We start from the raw sequence: 18,152 nt of genomic DNA, 5'->3' as shown, positions 1-18,152 counted from the left end.
TGAATCATGAGATTGGTCTCATTCCGAGAAGATGCAACCGATGTTTTCTTTATATTTGGGGTGGAGCAGGAACAACATCTAGGGGATTTTTAACATCCTTGGTGCTCTCTCGTCCGTGGGTAGAGTGGTGGCTCTGAGGCTAGGGATCTGTGCTGGCAATCGGAAGATTGTTGGTTTGAATCCCATGGACGCCAAGAGTGATTCTACTCCATTGGACCCTTTAGCAAGGCCCCTAACCTGCAATTGTGTCGTCTGGGCTATGACATCAACCCATGACAGGCACACTTGTATAACCACTGTTAGTACAAGCAATATGTCATGAGAGAACGGTAGGTAATCAATCATGTAATAATCATGAGTGTATGTTTTAGCCAGAAAGGAGGGGCTTTTGAAAGTATGTAACAGAGCACTTTTCTTTTAAGGGGTGTGCAAGCACTTGGGTTATGTGGAGCACTCATGCTAATTTACATCATCTTACTAAAAAAGAATATTTTACCTTATCAACCCAAAGTTTTAGACTTAGTTATTCTTCTGCCCAGCGGTAAGGTATAGGAAGGTCCTTCAGAGCACATTTTTCTTCTTCCACAACATTCAGCCCTGCAAGCAGGTCCTCCAACTTCCAGGTAAATCATGGAGGTTGGTGGCAGGACTGGCACTCTAGCCACTGGAAAAAACTTCACACCGTTTCCATTTGTACTAGTGTGGTGCGGTCGTGTCAGCCGCCACCTGGCTACACTTGGGTTCTCATCCCTGAGGTGATTTGTCGTATGGTGGGTGCAGCAACCTGCCAAATCAGCGCATGCTCCTTACCTCTCCTCCTCTGTACCTGTGTTCTCTGTATTGGAGCTGATCTTTGGCAATGGAAGATGATATAAAATGTACACAAGAACACAAATACAGTCAAATACGTATGTTGGGATTCACCTCTGATTTTAATTAATTTCTGTACCTATTCTTGTGATTCACCTGTGTTACATTCCAGAACATAAAGAAGAAGAAGGCATGTCTGGTATTGTGGTGGTTGGGTTTTACCAGTTGCGCGTTTCAGGGCGCAAGAGAGAAACTGAAACTTGGATCGACCAGTCTGGTAGGATTAGTTTTGACAAGATCAGCAGGGTTTCAACATTTGAGGCAATCAGCTGCATTTCCCAACCCAGTCAAATCCCACTGTCAATGCTCACCTATCACGCCTTGAATGCCTTATTACTTCCTAAGGTTGTGGAGGAATGTTTAGATGTGCGTGCAGCTACAGCTGCCCGTAGGAAGCCTCTGTTTAAGCACACCAGGTCACAAGGCCGACCCATGTAGGTTCTGTAGGCTCAGCTGAACCATTGGGGGGAGGGGGTATATAGGGATGTAGTGCTGGCTTCATTTGGTTCATTCATTTCGCACTGACTGACCTCCCTTCCTGACTGATGGGTTTCATGGTCCTCGCTGGGATAATAGGTCTGTCTCGTTCTGTAGTAAAACTCTCTGTGCATGATCTCTTTGAGTCTCTTTGGAAACTAGAATCTAGTGGAATCTCTTTCTGTGTGTTGTCTGGGTCTGAGCACCACTTACAGGAGAGCGTCGCTCCCTCATACCACCTGTCCACCCCTGACCTTGACCAGAGGATCATAAAAATCTGGTATATAAAAACTGGTCTAACCTCTCTACCTATTGTGTGGATGTATTTTTGTCCATGGGTATGTAGCAAGCATACCACTGTCGTTTCTCAAGTTCTTGTGTCTCATTCAGTTTTCTTCTACTGCATGCAATCCCCTGCCTGGTAAGCACAAACTCCTCTTTCACTTCCTTAGTATTAGTGTGAGTTTCTACTCTCTTGTGCCTGCAAGACCTTTCCCTGTTACCCTCAGGAAGCTCGTTTCGGCTTTGTTATGTGTTTTTATGGAAAAAAAATTGTATTCGGAAAGAATTAGCATTTTTATCCATATTCAAAGAGTTTCAGTTGTGTTCCGTTTCGAATGTTCAGCTTCAGTTTATCTAGGTTGCTCATCTGTGTCACTCAGTGACCCAACTGATGTTGACTCTGGATACTTTGAGACCAACCCAACAAGGAGGAAACGTCCGAGAGGTAGAAGACCTGATACCTTGTGTATTCCGTTTTGGGGTGCGCTCGTCTGCGAATGTCTGTACTCTGTTAGCAGGGACCATTTAATATGACCTGAAATGTTTTGCACAAGCAATAAAAAACAGTTAGTCAAGTGTTTAACTTCAGTCAGGTTGAGACAGTTTGACAACTTAAAGGTGAAGGGAGGCATGAGTGTCGTAGGAACCACTGAACATCCCATCTTAAAGGAGTAGCTTAGCACTAGCCGTGTTCAGTTTGTGGATTATGCCATAGTCGTTTTTTTATCCTCCTTTAAGTAATGAATTATTACAATCAGTTATCAAGCATGTGTAGGATCCTGTGACGAAAGACCTTCAAAGGCAGAGAAACATCTAAAATATGGGGAGTGACTTACTTCAGGACAAAACTATAAAACCCCAGCTTTGCTTATCAGGCAGTGGGACAGAGAGAACAATGCGCATCTACAGAGCAAATCGAATAAGGCTCAGATGAAAGTCCTCTGTGTCAACTTGTCAAGGTTTCACATCATTTTAATGATGAACATGGGATTCAATGAGAAAGATCATGTAGTGTTTTTCCTTCCACTTTCCACAATTTCTGAAACTGCTTCCGGAGAACTTTCTGGAAAAATCTCAGCAGATTTCTAACTGGTAATGTACCGAACTTTGAGTTTTGTAATAACTGTTGTGAATATTCTTCAATATAAATAAATTAATGTTTAATATTCATATTCACGCACGATACAAATATCGTTTAAGTGCATTACGTTCCATGCAATCAAGTTAAGTTTTAAGCAAACTTGTAACAAACTCATTCATAAAATTAACCGTTTAGCAGGTAGAGGCAAGGAGCACCATCAGTCCAAAGAGACACGGGGGTAAGAAAGGAGAAGAAGAACTCCGGGCTGGGGGAACCATGAAGGGACGCTACCTGCGAAGCTGTCCGATATTCAGATTGCTGGTACTGGGTTCGGCTGCTTGCGGCTTCTTCTGGTTTTCCTTGGTATTTTTCAGGTAAGCCGGTGCACCATGAGAATTAACACGCCACGAAATAGCACAGAAATAGCATTCAGAAGGCAGTGAATTAAAGCTGTGTTTGCCTTGTGCACAAGTACAGGTATAGATCTTGATTGCTTCTTTACACATACGCCATCTTACCCTCCTCGGAGCCTTAGACGCACACACACACACACACACACACACACACACACACACACACACAGAATAGTGCGTTATTCATCCACTGTTTCTGGAGTGTTTGCAATCCTTTGTTCTAACTGAGGAGGTACCTGATAAGACCTTTGAATCAACATTTAATCAACAGTTAACTGCTCAATTACAAAACATGACTATATCAGAAATGTAATTAATTTAATTTCCAACTTATTTTAACAAAGTGAAACTTGTAAGTTAAAGTTTATGACGCTCTTCCCAACCACTTATCCTGGTCAGGTTTTTCCAGTTTTATTGCAAAAATACATGTCAAATAAGACGGATTATGGATTGTGTGGCCCCTTGGGCAAAACGTTTGCGAGGTTATTTAGTTTATTGAGCTACTGGTGCCCCTGAGGAGAGGTTTGGGAACTGAAGCTGATTTCTTCTAGCCAACCTACAAGACATCAATAACTTTTTAAAGAATTCCTTGTTAGTTTTTATTGTGTTACTGTTAAATTGGACATGTTAATGTTAAATTCTTTTTTTTTTCTGAGCAAACATACATTAATTCCCAGGATAAACAACTGTAAACATTTCCTTTGGCTACCTAAGACTTTTGCGAAATACTATATGCATGTACAATATAGAACAGATTTTTATTTTAACTTACATCTATATAACTACAAACAACCCAACCCAGTAAATGAAAGTAGAAACTATAACTTAAACTTAACTATATGGGAAACAAGCCAGCCATAAATATCGGAATGTGGAGTCTCTTATCAGTTACTTCGGTATGTAAAGTTTTGTTTTGACACTGCCAGTCTGTCAGAAAAGACCAACAAGACACAGGGAAGCCATATGTCTTGAGGATATTTGCTATTTTAATTTCTTGGAAGCTGTTTGAATGCCAGCAACAGAAATTATGCAAATTTTATATCCGTATTTGCAAGAAGAGAATCAATAAATGTACGTCATAACAGATAAGATTCACTGCTCGGATAGATTGACTGGCACATCTTAATTTTTATGATGTAATATTGTCATGAGCGTGCAGAGCACGGATCGGGGAAGCAGGTGAGGAAGACGAGGAATGGGGAATAAGGGCTTCAATCGACATGTGGAAAGGCAGACAAGACAGAAACGTCATAACACTACAATGACAGAACTAGGAAAACAAACTCTGACGTGGACTTAAATACACCGAACTAAGGAAGAAATAGCTGGTCAAAACTGGGACTCCACAGGAGGTTGATGAGGGGGGCGTGGCACAGGAGGATCGACATGATCAGGGTGTGACAAATATAGTGTTTTAAGTTGTTATATTTAAGGTTCCAAGGTATAAATTATCTGCAAAAGATATCGTATTTAAAGGGAAAAAACTTACTTTTTTCTGATTTAATCTGATGGACAAAACAAACATACTGATGCATTTTCTGAAGTGTACGTCCGTTTAGCTGAGGGTGCATTTTGACTTACAGTTCATTAGTTACATTCATTGACTGCTGCAGGATTAACACTGGGAATTTGGGAGTTAGAGAATGCGGAGAATACATGAGATTCCGGCTTGTTCCAAACCCTCTTACATCATATAACGGTAAGAAACAGAAAAATATCCTGGACACAATTTTTTTCTTGAAATCTTTCCTTTGACCCATGCCTCTCCAGTAAGTCTGGAACAGAAGAAAACTCCCAGTCACATCTGAAGAAAACTGCCCCTGTTCTGATGCCCCAGATCTGCAGGTGTGAACCATCATGACGGAGTCAAGTGTTATTTCAGTGGACGTTGCATGAAAGGCTGTCTATGAAATGTGTTTGTTGTTTTTGTTGTTAAGTGTGTCAGTACTTACCTTCTGAGTTTTAAGTGTGTTAGTCTAACTGCATTTACTAGGAATTTTTACTTCAAAGTCCGACTGTACCAAAAAAGCATTTATGGATGGGGTGACCACCTAATCCATGTCAGCTTTTACAAACTGCTTTAAACCTGAAAGGATCCTGCGCTTGGATAAATAGTTCAGTTCTTCTTGTGCTTTGACTGGTTTGTTTCATGTTAACATTAGTGACACGTGCGTTATTATAGGAGACTGACCAATCAGCACACAGCAAGATCTCAGTGCTAAAGTGAAATCCGGGTCCTTTTAACTGAAATGGCTGCAATGGTAGTTTACAAACCTTGTCATAGCTCACAGTGTCCTTCCTGAGATGCATTAGGTGGTCACCCTACTTATGGATAACATATGGATGACAATAGTGAGCTTAGTACTGACAAGGATATGTATCAGGAAAGACAATGGCAAATATTAGGAAAATCACATAAAAGCAATTGATTTTAAGGCAGGTTAAATTGCTGCCTGATTTTGATTCAATGTCTACAAAAACCGCAGGAACCCAGACCACAAGGCTGCAGTTCATCCCTGCTTGTTGGTTTCTCTCTGCAATATCTGTATCCATACTAACCTCATACCTGGTCCTGTATTGAAATCAAATGTTATCATTACAGGGAGAAGACAACTGAAAATATTATGAAGGTTTATTCTCAGGACTGGATAAAGCAGGAAGATTACATCACCCTGCTGAGGTACGGAGAGCCTTAGCTGTGAGAATAAAAATCCAGAGTGTAATTTGCTGTTACTGTAGGTAGCTGTGGTCTGTTACCTATGGACTGCAGACCGATGTACAGTGACTCCCGGTGTTGCCGAGTTAGACAGTGATATATTCTGGCTAACAATGTGGCAGGGTAGGATCAGCTGGGTTGACAGCTGACATGGGGGTGTTGCTGGGTAGTTTTGCCACACATGGAGGCTGTTTCCCCTGGTTACCAAGCCACACCATCTGATTTAATTGTCCTTGGCAACAACGGAATGTTACGATTGGTCTACTATAATTTGGTCTTATCTTTGGAAGGTACTACTTACCTGTATATGCTACCAGTCAAAAGTTTTTTGAACACACTGAGAATTTCTACATTTGCATGTTACTCACTTAACATTTATTTAAAAATACACACAATATTCTTTGCTAAGAAACACATTTACAGTATGTTCACCATTTCAGTACCTTCATTAGCAAGAAAACGTCATCTTTGATTCATCAAAGTAACTTCCTCTAGCAGTTATAACAGCAGAGAAAATTCGAGGCATTCCTTCTATAAGGGACATTAGATACTGCTCTGTTTCATAGGACAAAACAGTTAACTAGAGCATTTAAAGTTAAAGGACAGCCTAGAATTTGCCTACGCCATCAACACACAGCCAGTTAATATGGTGTCAGACATGCACTGTTACATTCTCTTTCCATGTTACAAAGGAAACTGGTTTCATTTGACTTATATTTTCATTTATAGTTGTTCACTCAACTCTCCAAAGCTTCACTAGAATAAAACCTGCAGTTTATGAAATAAATTGATAAGTCGTAAAAACCGGTGGTGTGCAAAATCTTTTGACTGGTAGCGTAATCCTGTCCGTAATGGCGGTGAGTCTGTGTTACCGTGTGATGAAGACATTTGGAATGTTGAAAAGCACACAGGAAAAAAAGAAAAAAGTGGATCTCTCTGTCTTAGGTCTGAGCTGAACAACAAGTGCAATGGAGTCGTCAACGCTATTGTCACACAGAGCAACTCGCCACTGGGGTCGAACATCACGTACGATGCTGAGAAAAGAATTACCAAGGTGACCCCTAAGCTGTTTGACACCTTCGTGAAGGTACGACTTGGCACCGGAAAAACCCATAAACAGTTTTGTGACTGTATTTATATGTGCTAATATCTCAGGAGCGTTTCACACTATGTACCCTGTAGGATTCACCGTTTGTAAATAAGACATTCAAGACGTGTTCGGTGGTGGGAAACGGTGGTGTCCTGGTCAACAGCAGCTGTGGAGAGGAGATCGACTCGGCCCAGTTTGTCATCAGGTAATTCAGGATTACCAGACACAACAAAATGTGACACAGTGACATGAATACATTTCATTGTTCTTCATAAGAAAAAAAAACCTTGATGAAAGCGTACAAGGTCACCAGTAGGGTTATTATTATTAAGGAAAACAGTGAAATATATTCTTATTAACTGACATGACAGCTAGCAAAAAAAAAAATGACAACAAAGAATTATAATGTCCACTTCAGTATATTAAAGCCAGAAAAAAAATCTTTACTGCTTCTGTTTCCATTGTATGTGGATTAGTATTGCAAGAAATATTTGTAAAAAATGCAGGAATTTCATTTTCAATCTGCAATTAGCGTGCAGTGGAAATATCGACACCTAGTGGCAAGCCGGTTAAACGAGCAAAAGTAAGCATATATTTTTGAAGATCATAAATCAGTTTTAATATAAAGGCTTCAGGATAAATTCCTGTTATTGGATGCTAAAGATTTACCTGCTAATAAATACAGTTGTCTGCAAATAATAGTCACCTGTCTTATTTATACTGCTTATGCAAAGAGACACACGGCATAAGATGGGCTACACCCTTAAATGGATATTAGTCATACACTATGGGGAGTTTAGAGACAGCAGTTCACCCAACATCATGTTATTAAGCTGCACAAATAAAGGAAGAACATTCAAATCCCACGAACTTAGCCAGAGGTAGGATCAGAGCCACCAACTGTGGTGGCATGACACTGCAGTGGTTAGTGTTACCGATAAGCATGTTAGATAAAACCAACAATGGAACAAATTGTCTGAAGAAAATTTAATCCATTTTCTTATTTTCTTACCCTAGAGTCACAGGTGTCCCTTCAGTTGACAAGAGACTGTAGAGAGACACTGATGACAGGCAGTTCTCGTTATCAAATGTGTCCCAGATGTTTCTGTCCTATCAAAGGCCTCATGTATTACTGTCTCTATAAGCAAGGAGGAGCTAAAATACTCGCAGGGTCCCTTTGACAGAAGCCAGTTTTAAAAACTCTTCATTCTCTGACCTTAGGTGTAACCTCGCTCCTGTGGGCAGTGGCTACCAAAGAGACGTTGGCACTAAGACGAACTTGGTAACATCCAATCCTAGCATCCTCTTCAATAAGTGAGTCCTGTTGGTCTTGGTGAAGAAGACAGAGGTTCCTAGTTTCAAATATACAACATGACGAGACTCTCCAGCTTTGTCTTGAATGAACATCAAATCAATATTTTTAGAATTCGTTTTGAAAAAATCCTGATGTTGATTAGGAAGTCATTTAGTGCTCCAAGATATTTTAAAAGTTCTTAATCACTCAGCTAAAGAGGAATTAAGTGTCACACTTAAGGAGAAAAGTGAAGGTGTTTTGTGCAACTGGCACCTGGTTTTCCCTGTAGATTCACTCTTATCCTTTGTCTCCTTCTCCACCTGCCCGTTTCCACCTCACCTCAACCCAACAGGTTTGGATCCTTGATGGAGCTCCGGCGCCCCTTTGTAGAGCGGCTGGGCACCTTTGGAGACTCCCTGCTTCTGTTTCCCACCTTTTCTCTAATACAAAACACGGCCGTCTCTTTGCGCGCCCTCTACACAGTGCAGGACTTCAGAAGCCCGGCCCAGCCCGTCTTCATGAACCCAGAATACATACGGAACCTGGCCCGGTTCTGGGAGACCAGGGGCCTGAAGAAGCGCCTCAGCACCGGGATAATGATGGTCAGCCTGGCACTGGAGCTGTGTGATGAAGTGAATCTCTACGGCTTCTGGCCCTACCCCCAGCACCCACGGGACTGCCGGTCCCTCACCAACCACTACTATGATGACATGAAGGCGAAAAGTGTACACGCCATGCCTGTTGAGTTTAACCGCCTCCTACAGCTCCACACCTTGGGTGTGATCCGGCTTCATCTGGGGGATTGTTCACCAAGACCCAAACAGACTCATCTCTCATTCTTTCTGTAGTTGAGGTGAACATCAGACATGTGAATCCAGAGCTTAACTATAACTTTTGATTCAATATGAAGGCTGTAGATGTTAATATTTTATTCAGGAAGGAAAGTTGACTTTCTTGTACAGACACAGTCAATTTTATTTGCTAGGGAAAATAACCTCTGGTTGTGAAGTACCAACAGGCTGCTAAAACATTTCGAGGCATACTAACCATCCCAGATCAATGGGATGTCTGAAGCTAACTATCGTCCATACTGTGCAATCTCGTTGCTGAGGAAAGAACTGCCAAAGTGACTCCTAAGCTGTTTGACACCTTTGCGAAGGTACAAATTGGCACTGGAAAAACCCATAAATCGCTAGTTTTGTGACTGTATTTATATGTGCTAATATCTCAGGAGAGTTTCTCACTATGTACCCTGTAGGATTCACCGTTTCTAAATAAGACATTCAAGACGTGTTCGGTGGTGGGAAACGGTGGTGTCCTGGTAAACGGCAGCTGTGGTGTGGAAGTAAAATTGGTCATTGGCAGGCCTGGGAGGTTGTCATATTGGGTCTGTTATGTCTTAGGCCTTAGGCAAGAAGAGATTGTTTTGAATACTGTGTGACCTCGCTTCGCGATAGCTGCCTGCAGTAAGTTCCGCAGACCCAGAGGAAAGCTCGGACCTTGGAGAGGCAGACAGCGGAACAAAAGGGGGGGGAGAAACCACCTGCAGGAGGAGATTCGAAGCTGCCCCAACTGGTGCACAGCGATTTACAGCTTTATAAAATAGTTGTGGCAGACAATATATAGCAAGCTATGCGGTAGTGCAAATGTATAAGTAATTATGTTAATCATATTAATCATATGTTAACCATGTATTTGCAGTGATTCAATGACAATATGTCAATACGTTAATCATTAATCAAAGGACAACCAAGTATTTACAGTGATTCAATGTCATGTAATCAATATCTATATTCATCTCTCAAGTAGGAGCCTAGCAGTCGAGACATGTTCTGGTAAACTGAGCAAAATGGGTGGATTTTACCTTGCCACCAAGGTGAACCAATAGAGTAGGAGAATTGCGTTTGTTATACGCTTGAGCTCGGTTTGTTGGTGTTTTTTTGACCAATCAGGATTTAGAAGTCCTTATTGGGAATTGGGAGTTATGTTTTATCAGCTGGTTGCTCTGTGTGCTCGGGGTGACTTGGTACCAAGTGCCAGAGTGTGACGGGAGCGCTTTGCTGAATTGCTAGAATAAACGACTCGGCCCAGTTTGTCATCAAGAATTTGGGGATTCCTAGGACGCAACATAATGCGACACAATGACAAAGTGTGAAATGTCTGGAAATTTAACTTTTTCAAGTAAAGATTTCATTGCCCTTCATAATAGAAAACACATCACTGATGAACCTTGAGATGATTCATCTGGATTGCTCTTCTAGATGCACTTCATAGCTTGGGGTCTAAATGTAATTGTCCACAAATAATAGCCGTCTTTTTCTCTGTGAGACTATTTTTAAGGTTCCTTTAACAATAACTGGTGACCATACATCCTCCACAACAACTTAAGCTCCGCCCAAAGTGCCATATAATCTCCCTGATGTGTCATGATTTATTAATGATGAACAAACATGAGATCAGTATTTCACTTGTGTTTTTCATTATTTGTTCCTTCAGTAATTCCTTAGTAGTTCACAAAGGTTTACAGAACTAACAGACATAGTAACAAATATAGTAACTGCTTGAAATTAAAGATGCGTGGTACAGCTTCATAACCAGGGTGTGATCAGACTTCATCTAGAAGAGTGTATGCCAAGACCCAAACAGACTCATCTCCCCAACCTCTTCCAGAAGTGGCTCATGTTAGAGATGGATAGTTGAAACCAAAGCCATGAATAGATAAGCAGTCCAGAGGAGAGTGACCTTCCAGCTAGCACTTAGATGAAACCCCAAAGAGTAAACTGGGAACCCCCTTTCCAGGCCTTTTACTTGAGTACAGAAAAGAAGACGCAAAAAAAGAATATGCTATAATTCCTCGAGTTATGTACTGTGCATCCTGAAAAAGGAAGGAACCTCAAAAAACGTGAATAAGCTTGTGAATTACCAGTTAGACTGGCTAAACTCTGTGGGGACGTGACATCCGGTAATAATAAGTACAGCAAAGAAGATGCTTGTAGTGTAAACAGCACAGAAGGTAGTTAAGCAGTGGTTGGTCTAACATCAAGGGAAGATATGAGGGCAATAGGGCTGCGTCAACGCTGGACGTACATCCTGATCTTCCTGCTGTCGACGATCATCCCAGTACTCTTGTATACAGTGATTAGAAATGAGCTGCGGAGCAGGTCAAGCAAAAACACCAACAGGTGGGTTTTTAATGAAATTAAAATATTTTATAATAAAATATAATATTTCAATAAAAATATTTTACCTTACAGACACATGTTTCTTTTAGTATATTGTAGAAAAAGAGAATGTGCAATTCGTCAGTAACATTTCGAGAAAACAGCATATTCTGATATTAATATCTTTATATAAACTAATTTTGATTGTTAAATGTTGTGCTATTTTTGTAGATATAGGCATTGAATTGTGTGTAATTAAATGTTCATGAAAATGTTTTAATTGTGTAGCTAGTCTTGAAGTTTAATGCAATTTTTTTTATACTGTCCAGTTTTTTGGATATTTTTCATTGTCTCTGTTAAGCTTAAAGAAATTTCAGGTTATAATAAAAAATGTCAAATTTAACGTTTCTGGAATGTGTGTCGGACTCAAACTTGATTGTAAAAAACAAACTTTATTAAAATACTAGCTTTTTAACTAAAACGCCAATAAATGACCCAGAGTTTTAATTACAATTTCTTTTGTAAGTACGCAAAAAGAAAAAGAAAACAGGACTTCATTAAAATAAAGCAGGACTTCATTAAAATAAAGCAGGACTTCATTAAAATAAAGCAGGGCTTCATTTAAATCTGAAAAGCTTGTGCACAATCAAGAATGACAGTGTTGAGTGACTCAACTTGGAAATCTGTCTCCACAGCGTTTCCAGACTTGAAGGCACCTGGAATCCATATAAGCAAAAGCCACAACATCTAGAACCAATCAAATATTGCAGGTGTGGGCGAGCATACCGAACTCAGGGTTTGTGGGGACTCCTGGAGTTTGTGTCAGTGCTGTGTGCGTGTGTTACATGGTGCTGAATGGTAAAGGTTAGGTACAAACTGGAAGGCTTAGATCTGCCAGGATGATGTCATACACTGAACCCAAGGGAATGTCTTCTGAAAGAACACCAGCTCTTAGTGGCTTGAACGTGAACAAATGCAGTCAGTATCACAGGGTATCTGGCTGCTAACTACCTAGCTTGCATCTTTTTCACAAGAAAAGTAGTGAAAATTTGAAAATAGTCTAAATAACTAATGTCACAGACGACAACCAGAAGTATTTCATCTGCCTTTGGAGTAGTTTTCAGGCATGTTGTTCAGGAACAAGCCATGCGCCCATCGCTAAAATCATTCTTTGATGGCTTTGTTTGTTTGTTCAGTTTGTTTTACTGTTCCGTTTTCTCCCTTTTGCTAAGTTTCCTTTTTATATTCTGAATGAGTTTGCAGTTTATTTGTTTTACCTATTTAAAGGTTGTGTAATTTTTCTCAGAAACGTTGCCCCATTACAATGAAATGCTTGGTCCCTGTCATTTTTGTCTGCTCCTTCTGAACAAATAAACTGAGATTTTTTCATACCCTTTCTAAATTTCAGTTTTGAGCGTAGTTTTGATTGTCTGGATCTTAAACTGAAAGCCTTCAATCAGCTCCACTCTTGGGTAGATATTCTTATTTCTTCTGCAGGCTCTCCGTCCTTCAAAGGTTGCCACATTTATGATGTTTCAGTGCTCCTATAAAATCACTGAAACAGCATTACGAAGCAAAGCAGGAACAAAATAAGCAAAATAATGTTGTGATTGTATTTAATCTTACTGAATTTCTAGCTGGGTTCTAAACTAATTTGATAGTTGCTGATTGTAAAAATTAGCACATGATTTAACTCAGGTTCTTTAACATCACCAACATCGCCAAGATGAAATGCCCAAAATAACCAACATACTACACAGCCATGTGTTTGTTCACTCCCTGATGATAAACGGAGATGATGATTGCCTGCGATTACCACCCTGGAGATACTGTAATCCTGAATTGTTGCAGTAGACTAGGGGTTCTGAACCCCTACTCCCTGGACCAATAGTCCATGGCCACTATTCCACCTGGTTGCGGAACACTGGGGGGGGGTTTTCAGAGGGGTTGGTTAAGTCCCCCAACCCCCCTGGCCATTCTACCGGTTTGTGAAGTTTTTAGATGATGCGAATTGGTCTACGGCCATCAAAAGGCTGGGAACGCCTACAGGAGAACACCGTAGCAATCAGTTCACATAAATGTAGATTAGGAACCTGGGTTGGTAATGACTAATGGCAACTTGAGTCAAGCTCCGATATCTCAGAACTATCAGTATACCTGAATCATGCTCGTCTCTTTTCTGTCTGTGAAGGGCGAAATCCGTTAGCAAGTTATTGAAGCTCTATAGTCAGAAGTGGAAGAAGCAAGTGGATAATTTATCCCAATTCAGGTACAGAGAGCCAAAACCTCAACTTAACAAAACCAATGATGCTTGTTTAATTATTGATCCACTGAAATCCTCTGTTTTTTTTTTGTTTTTTTTTTTTGTGAAGTTCTTCAAAATGACTGCGTGATGAATTCTCCTAAGGGTGTAGGAACTACAAGTAATCCAATGGCCTTTCTGTCCTAGGTCTCTGCTGAACAAGAAGTGCAATGGAACCTTCAAGGCTGTAGTCACGCAGGTCAATACACTGCTGGTACGATGGCGACCGGAAGAGATCTACCAAGGTGACCTCTAAGCTGTTCAGCACCTTCGTAAAGGTATGACCCAGTGCTAAAAAAACAATCCACACGTAGTTCAGTTTATGTACATTCAGAAAAATGCAACGGTGTGTATCCTGTAGGAGTTGCCATTTGCGAATAAAGGATACAAGACCGTTCACTTTGCAAGGGTATTTATATGTGTTAATATCTCAGGAGAGTTTCACACTATGTACCCTGTAGGATTCACCGTTTGTAAATAAGACATTCAAGACGTGTTCGGTGGTGGGAAACGGTGGTGTCCTGGTCAACAGCACCTGTGGAGAGGAGATCGACTCGGCCCAGTTTGTCATCAGGTAAGGCTAAAAGTCTCAGGTAAGCCTGACTTCCCACTATATTCTTCGTATATCCCTAGCGTGCCCCTTGCGGCAAATCGATGCTCACTTCTACTGACAACTGTTAATTTTGTAGCTATTATTAATGTTGTAATCTTTTACTAATAAAGCTTTTATTCTCACTCTTGGGACTAGGTGTAACCTCGGCACCCTGGACACTGGCTATGACAAACACGTTGGCAAGAAGACTAACCTCATTTCATCCAATCCCAGCATCCTCACTGAGCAGTGAGTCATGTGCCCTGGTCTTTCATACCATACTTCCTCGTACTGGCTTACACAGGATGACACCGCCAGACCTTCCAGTCGCTCACGAGTCTAATGACACTGATATTTATGCTATAAACAATAATCAATTGTCAGGGCCTGTCCGTTTACAATGAACCAGCAATCTTCACGCTGGGTAATGCTTTGTAGTAAATATCCTCACACTTTCTCCTTCCGTTCTTGTTCCGCTCACCTCGCTCCACAAACACGGCAGTTATGGAGCCCTGACAGACTATCGGCGCCCATTTGTGAACAGGCTAGACCCCTACAAAGACGCTCTGCTGCTACTGCCTACCTTCTCCTACCGGCGAAACACGGCCATCTCCCTGCGAGCCTACTACACCCTGAATGACTTTGACAGCTCGATTCGGGCCGTCTTCTACAATCCCGAGTACCTGCGGAATTTGGCAGAGTTCTGGCGGGGGCGGGGCCTGAAGGCGATACAGCTGAGCACAGGGATCACGATGGTCAGCCTGGCAGTGGAGATGTGCGACGAGGTCCAAGTTTACGGATTCTGGCCCTTTCCCGTGCACCCAAACGACTGCCAGCCAATCACCAACCAATACTATGACAACAGGCCACGGAGGAGGAAATTCCCCGCCATGCCTGATGAGTTTCGCCAACTGCTGCGCCTTCATAACATGGGTGTGCTCAAACTTCACCTGGGAAGATGTATACCAGGAGGCGAATAGAGTTGGGCTACATTCCAGAAAACATCTAACAAACAAGTAGCTTTATTACTTGGCGTACAACTGTAGCCTTACCGGTCAACCCCATTTACCACTTGTCAAGCACAGAATCATGGTGTTACTGTACATGCATACCACTAAAATTCGGTAAACCGGGAAATAGGAAGTGCAGCAGCTAGTTCATTGCAAATGGTTAATGAAAAGATTTTAAACCACGATGTTTTCACTGCACTCCATAAACCTCATGAGAGGTAAGTATATTTCCTTCTCTACAGAATAGTGAGATTGTGTATAATTTATTTGCGTGCTGGATCACAGTTAATATTGTGTCATGTGTTCTTTTTTTACTCGCTAAAATAAACGTTGAAGGTCTGATATGGATACATGAGACACAGACGCCGAACTGCAAGATGCGCACGGTGGAAGATTCACACGCGCTAAATACACACGTGAGGTTCGGACCGGGTACACACAAGACACGGCTAAACACAGGCGCGACAATAGGGAAATGCAACCATTAACATTAACAACGATACAATATAAGGGTTAAGGACTGTTAATGAAGAGCGTGATTTCCCCGGCAAGCAGGTCTCCATGTCTCTCTCTGCTCCCGTCGCCACACTATATTGTGTTTTTCTTTAAAGCTTTTACTGTAAAAACCAGAAAATCAATTAACAAAAATTATTATTTGGTAGGCTTGTGAACGAATTAATGGAATTTACATGCTTTCTTATGGGAAAAATTGCCGTACAAATTGGTTCACGACCACTTTCCTGGAACAGATTGTGTTTATGAACTGCAGGCCCCACTGTATTAGTATATAGGGGAGGCACAGTGGTTGGCACTGTTGCCTCACACCTATCGGACTGGGGTTTGAGTCTCAACCCCCCGTCATGGGGTTTGGTCTGGAGACTCTGGTTATGAGTCTCAACCCCCCCCACCCCCCACCCTGGTCTGTTCTTTATTTTGTGCCTGTAGATGCTGGGATAAGTTCCAGAGCCCCCCCCCCCCCCACTCACCACAGGAGAAGTGGGTATGGATGGTGCTGATGATGTTCATTTATTGACCCCGTTTGGATGATTTTGTGAGTTTGTTAATTTTCCTTGTTGGTTCCTCTCACCTTCGAATAGGTCAGCCTGTCCTCGAGGTTACCCCTGCCTGTCGGCCTCCCAGGTCCTGTCAGCAAAATAAGTGCCCTTATTTACCATCTGTGAAATTTTCTGTCCAGCATTCAGACACCTGTTATTTCACTTTCGTTTGTAAGGATTCACAGAACTTGAATTCTTGGGATGTCTTACCTATCAATTCCTCCCTAATCCGTAAACAGCCGAAAGCTATAACTGAAAACTTTAATCCCCAGGGTCTTCAGCCTCTTAACCTCATACTTCACCAAGATATAAAACCTCTACTGACCTTAATTTTGGATTACCTGTGAATGAATGCTCATGTGTACACGTGTGGACAAAAAAAATCATGTGACCTCTTTACAAAATACTACAACGGTGATATAACCCATATCATTTGGTATTAGTGTCAAAATGAAACTCAGTTCTTTCCAGCAGTGCTTTAGAAAAATGTCTAAAACTATCATGATTCTTAACTAACTTATACATACCTGATTTAACTGTGTAACACTGTAATAAATGTCAGAATTAAGATTGTGATTTTATAACCTATTAAAGTATTCAAAAGCAAACCAAAAGAAAGCTTTAGCGGCCCTTTGGATGTTTGGCTAAGGACTCATAGCTTTGCTGTAGTGGAAGGACACGCATTTCTCAGTGACCTTAAAAGATAAACCTCTCTGTTGTCCGAAAGGGTCCACTGTGACGTCCAAATGCATAGGTTTGAAGGCGAGGAATGTGTCATTTGGTACGTACCAGGTAGTCATGACACCACCGAACTATGTTGCCTCAGATGAAAATATCAAGATTGAGTTACCTTGAACTCAGCACTGCTGCCACTCAGCACTACAAGCTACTTTAAAACCAAAAGGCTCCTGTTTGGCTAAATAGTGCAATTCTTCTCATGCTTGGCTTGTTTCCTTGACTGAATGACTCATCCAGTTTGTTCCCATTAACAGCACATGTATGATTATAGAAATCTGGCCAATCAGCACACAGAAAAAACTCAGTGCTTAAGTCAGATCCAGGTCTATTTAATTGAAATGGTAGTTTGCAGATCCAGTCCTGGCTCAAAGGCTACGTTCACACCGCAGGACAAATGTGGTCCATATCCGATTTTTTTGCTCATGTGTGACTCAGATTGCATTTTTTCATGACAATGTGAACAACACAAGTCACATGGAATCCGACTTTTTCAATTCCAATTTGGGCCACTTCAATATGCGATCATAAATCGGATACAGGTCTGATTTGTTGCAATGCGATCTCAGCCTGAACAGTGAAATTGGAATTCAGTTAAAGCTTACTGTATTCATCCCTGACATTTCAAATCTTCCTCATGCCAAGTAGGCTCAGCCGTCACACTGAAATGTTAAATGCTGTTTTGTTTTTTACACAGATGTGCATTCAGGTCGCTGAAATTTTTTTCACCCGTGTGGCTCTCGGACTTTACTTTCTTTGATCCCACGTGATACTTGGTCCAAAAGGTTGGAGAATAACTGTTCTATGCAATTGCATCACTCATGAGACGGAAGCCCGGTCCGTGGGAAAAACAACCAGACACACGTACAGCTCGTTTCCACGGGTCATCACTCTGATGAACACGATATTTGTGCGATAAACCTGTCATCACCAAAAATCCATTGCACTTCATGTACATGAAGTATCCAGCATCTTTGCACTTTGTACCAGTGCGCTATGGTACTTATGGTACAATGGTACTATGGTACTTATGGTACTATGGTACTTATGGTACTATGGTACTATGGTACTTAA

The 18,152-nt window shown here is 41.3% G+C and overlaps 2 protein-coding genes across 4 annotated transcripts; both read left to right on the top strand.

Moving 5' to 3' along the window:
- The first annotated feature begins 1,928 nt into the window (after positions 1 to 1,928).
- On the top strand, positions 1,929 to 10,547 carry LOC125726726 (alpha-2,8-sialyltransferase 8E-like). Of its 3 annotated transcripts, XM_049003141.1 has the most exons (9): positions 2,022 to 2,074; positions 2,687 to 2,721; positions 2,909 to 3,084; positions 4,894 to 4,968; positions 5,726 to 5,803; positions 6,785 to 6,926; positions 7,022 to 7,134; positions 8,151 to 8,243; positions 8,576 to 10,547. In XM_049003141.1, the coding sequence occupies exons 3-9, from the start codon at positions 2,987 to 2,989 to the stop codon at positions 9,069 to 9,071; spliced, it is 1,095 nt and encodes a 364-aa protein (XP_048859098.1). In that variant the 5' UTR covers positions 2,022 to 2,074; positions 2,687 to 2,721; positions 2,909 to 2,986; the 3' UTR covers positions 9,072 to 10,547. The 3 variants fall into 3 exon arrangements, with proteins under 3 accessions (XP_048859096.1, XP_048859098.1, XP_048859097.1); XM_049003139.1 differs by lacking the exon at positions 2,687 to 2,721 and having other exon boundaries at positions 1,929 to 2,074; XM_049003140.1 differs by lacking the exon at positions 2,022 to 2,074 and having other exon boundaries at positions 2,410 to 2,721; positions 2,906 to 3,084.
- A 613-nt stretch (positions 10,548 to 11,160) lies between these two features.
- LOC125726730 (alpha-2,8-sialyltransferase 8E-like) lies at positions 11,161 to 15,862 on the top strand. The gene is given in 8 exon segments (XM_049003144.1): positions 11,161 to 11,405; positions 12,080 to 12,154; positions 13,576 to 13,653; positions 13,834 to 13,899; positions 13,901 to 13,964; positions 14,148 to 14,260; positions 14,435 to 14,527; positions 14,781 to 15,862. Coding segments are annotated over 8 exon segments (1,098 nt in total). The 5' UTR covers positions 11,161 to 11,274; the 3' UTR covers positions 15,259 to 15,862.
- Positions 15,863 to 18,152: the final 2,290 nt, after the last annotated feature.

The sequence above is a fragment of the Brienomyrus brachyistius genome, unplaced genomic scaffold, assembly GCF_023856365.1.
Source record: "Brienomyrus brachyistius isolate T26 unplaced genomic scaffold, BBRACH_0.4 scaffold75, whole genome shotgun sequence".
Classification (NCBI taxonomy): Eukaryota; Metazoa; Chordata; class Actinopteri; order Osteoglossiformes; family Mormyridae; genus Brienomyrus; species Brienomyrus brachyistius.
This window is presented reverse-complemented; position numbering and strand designations above follow the sequence as displayed.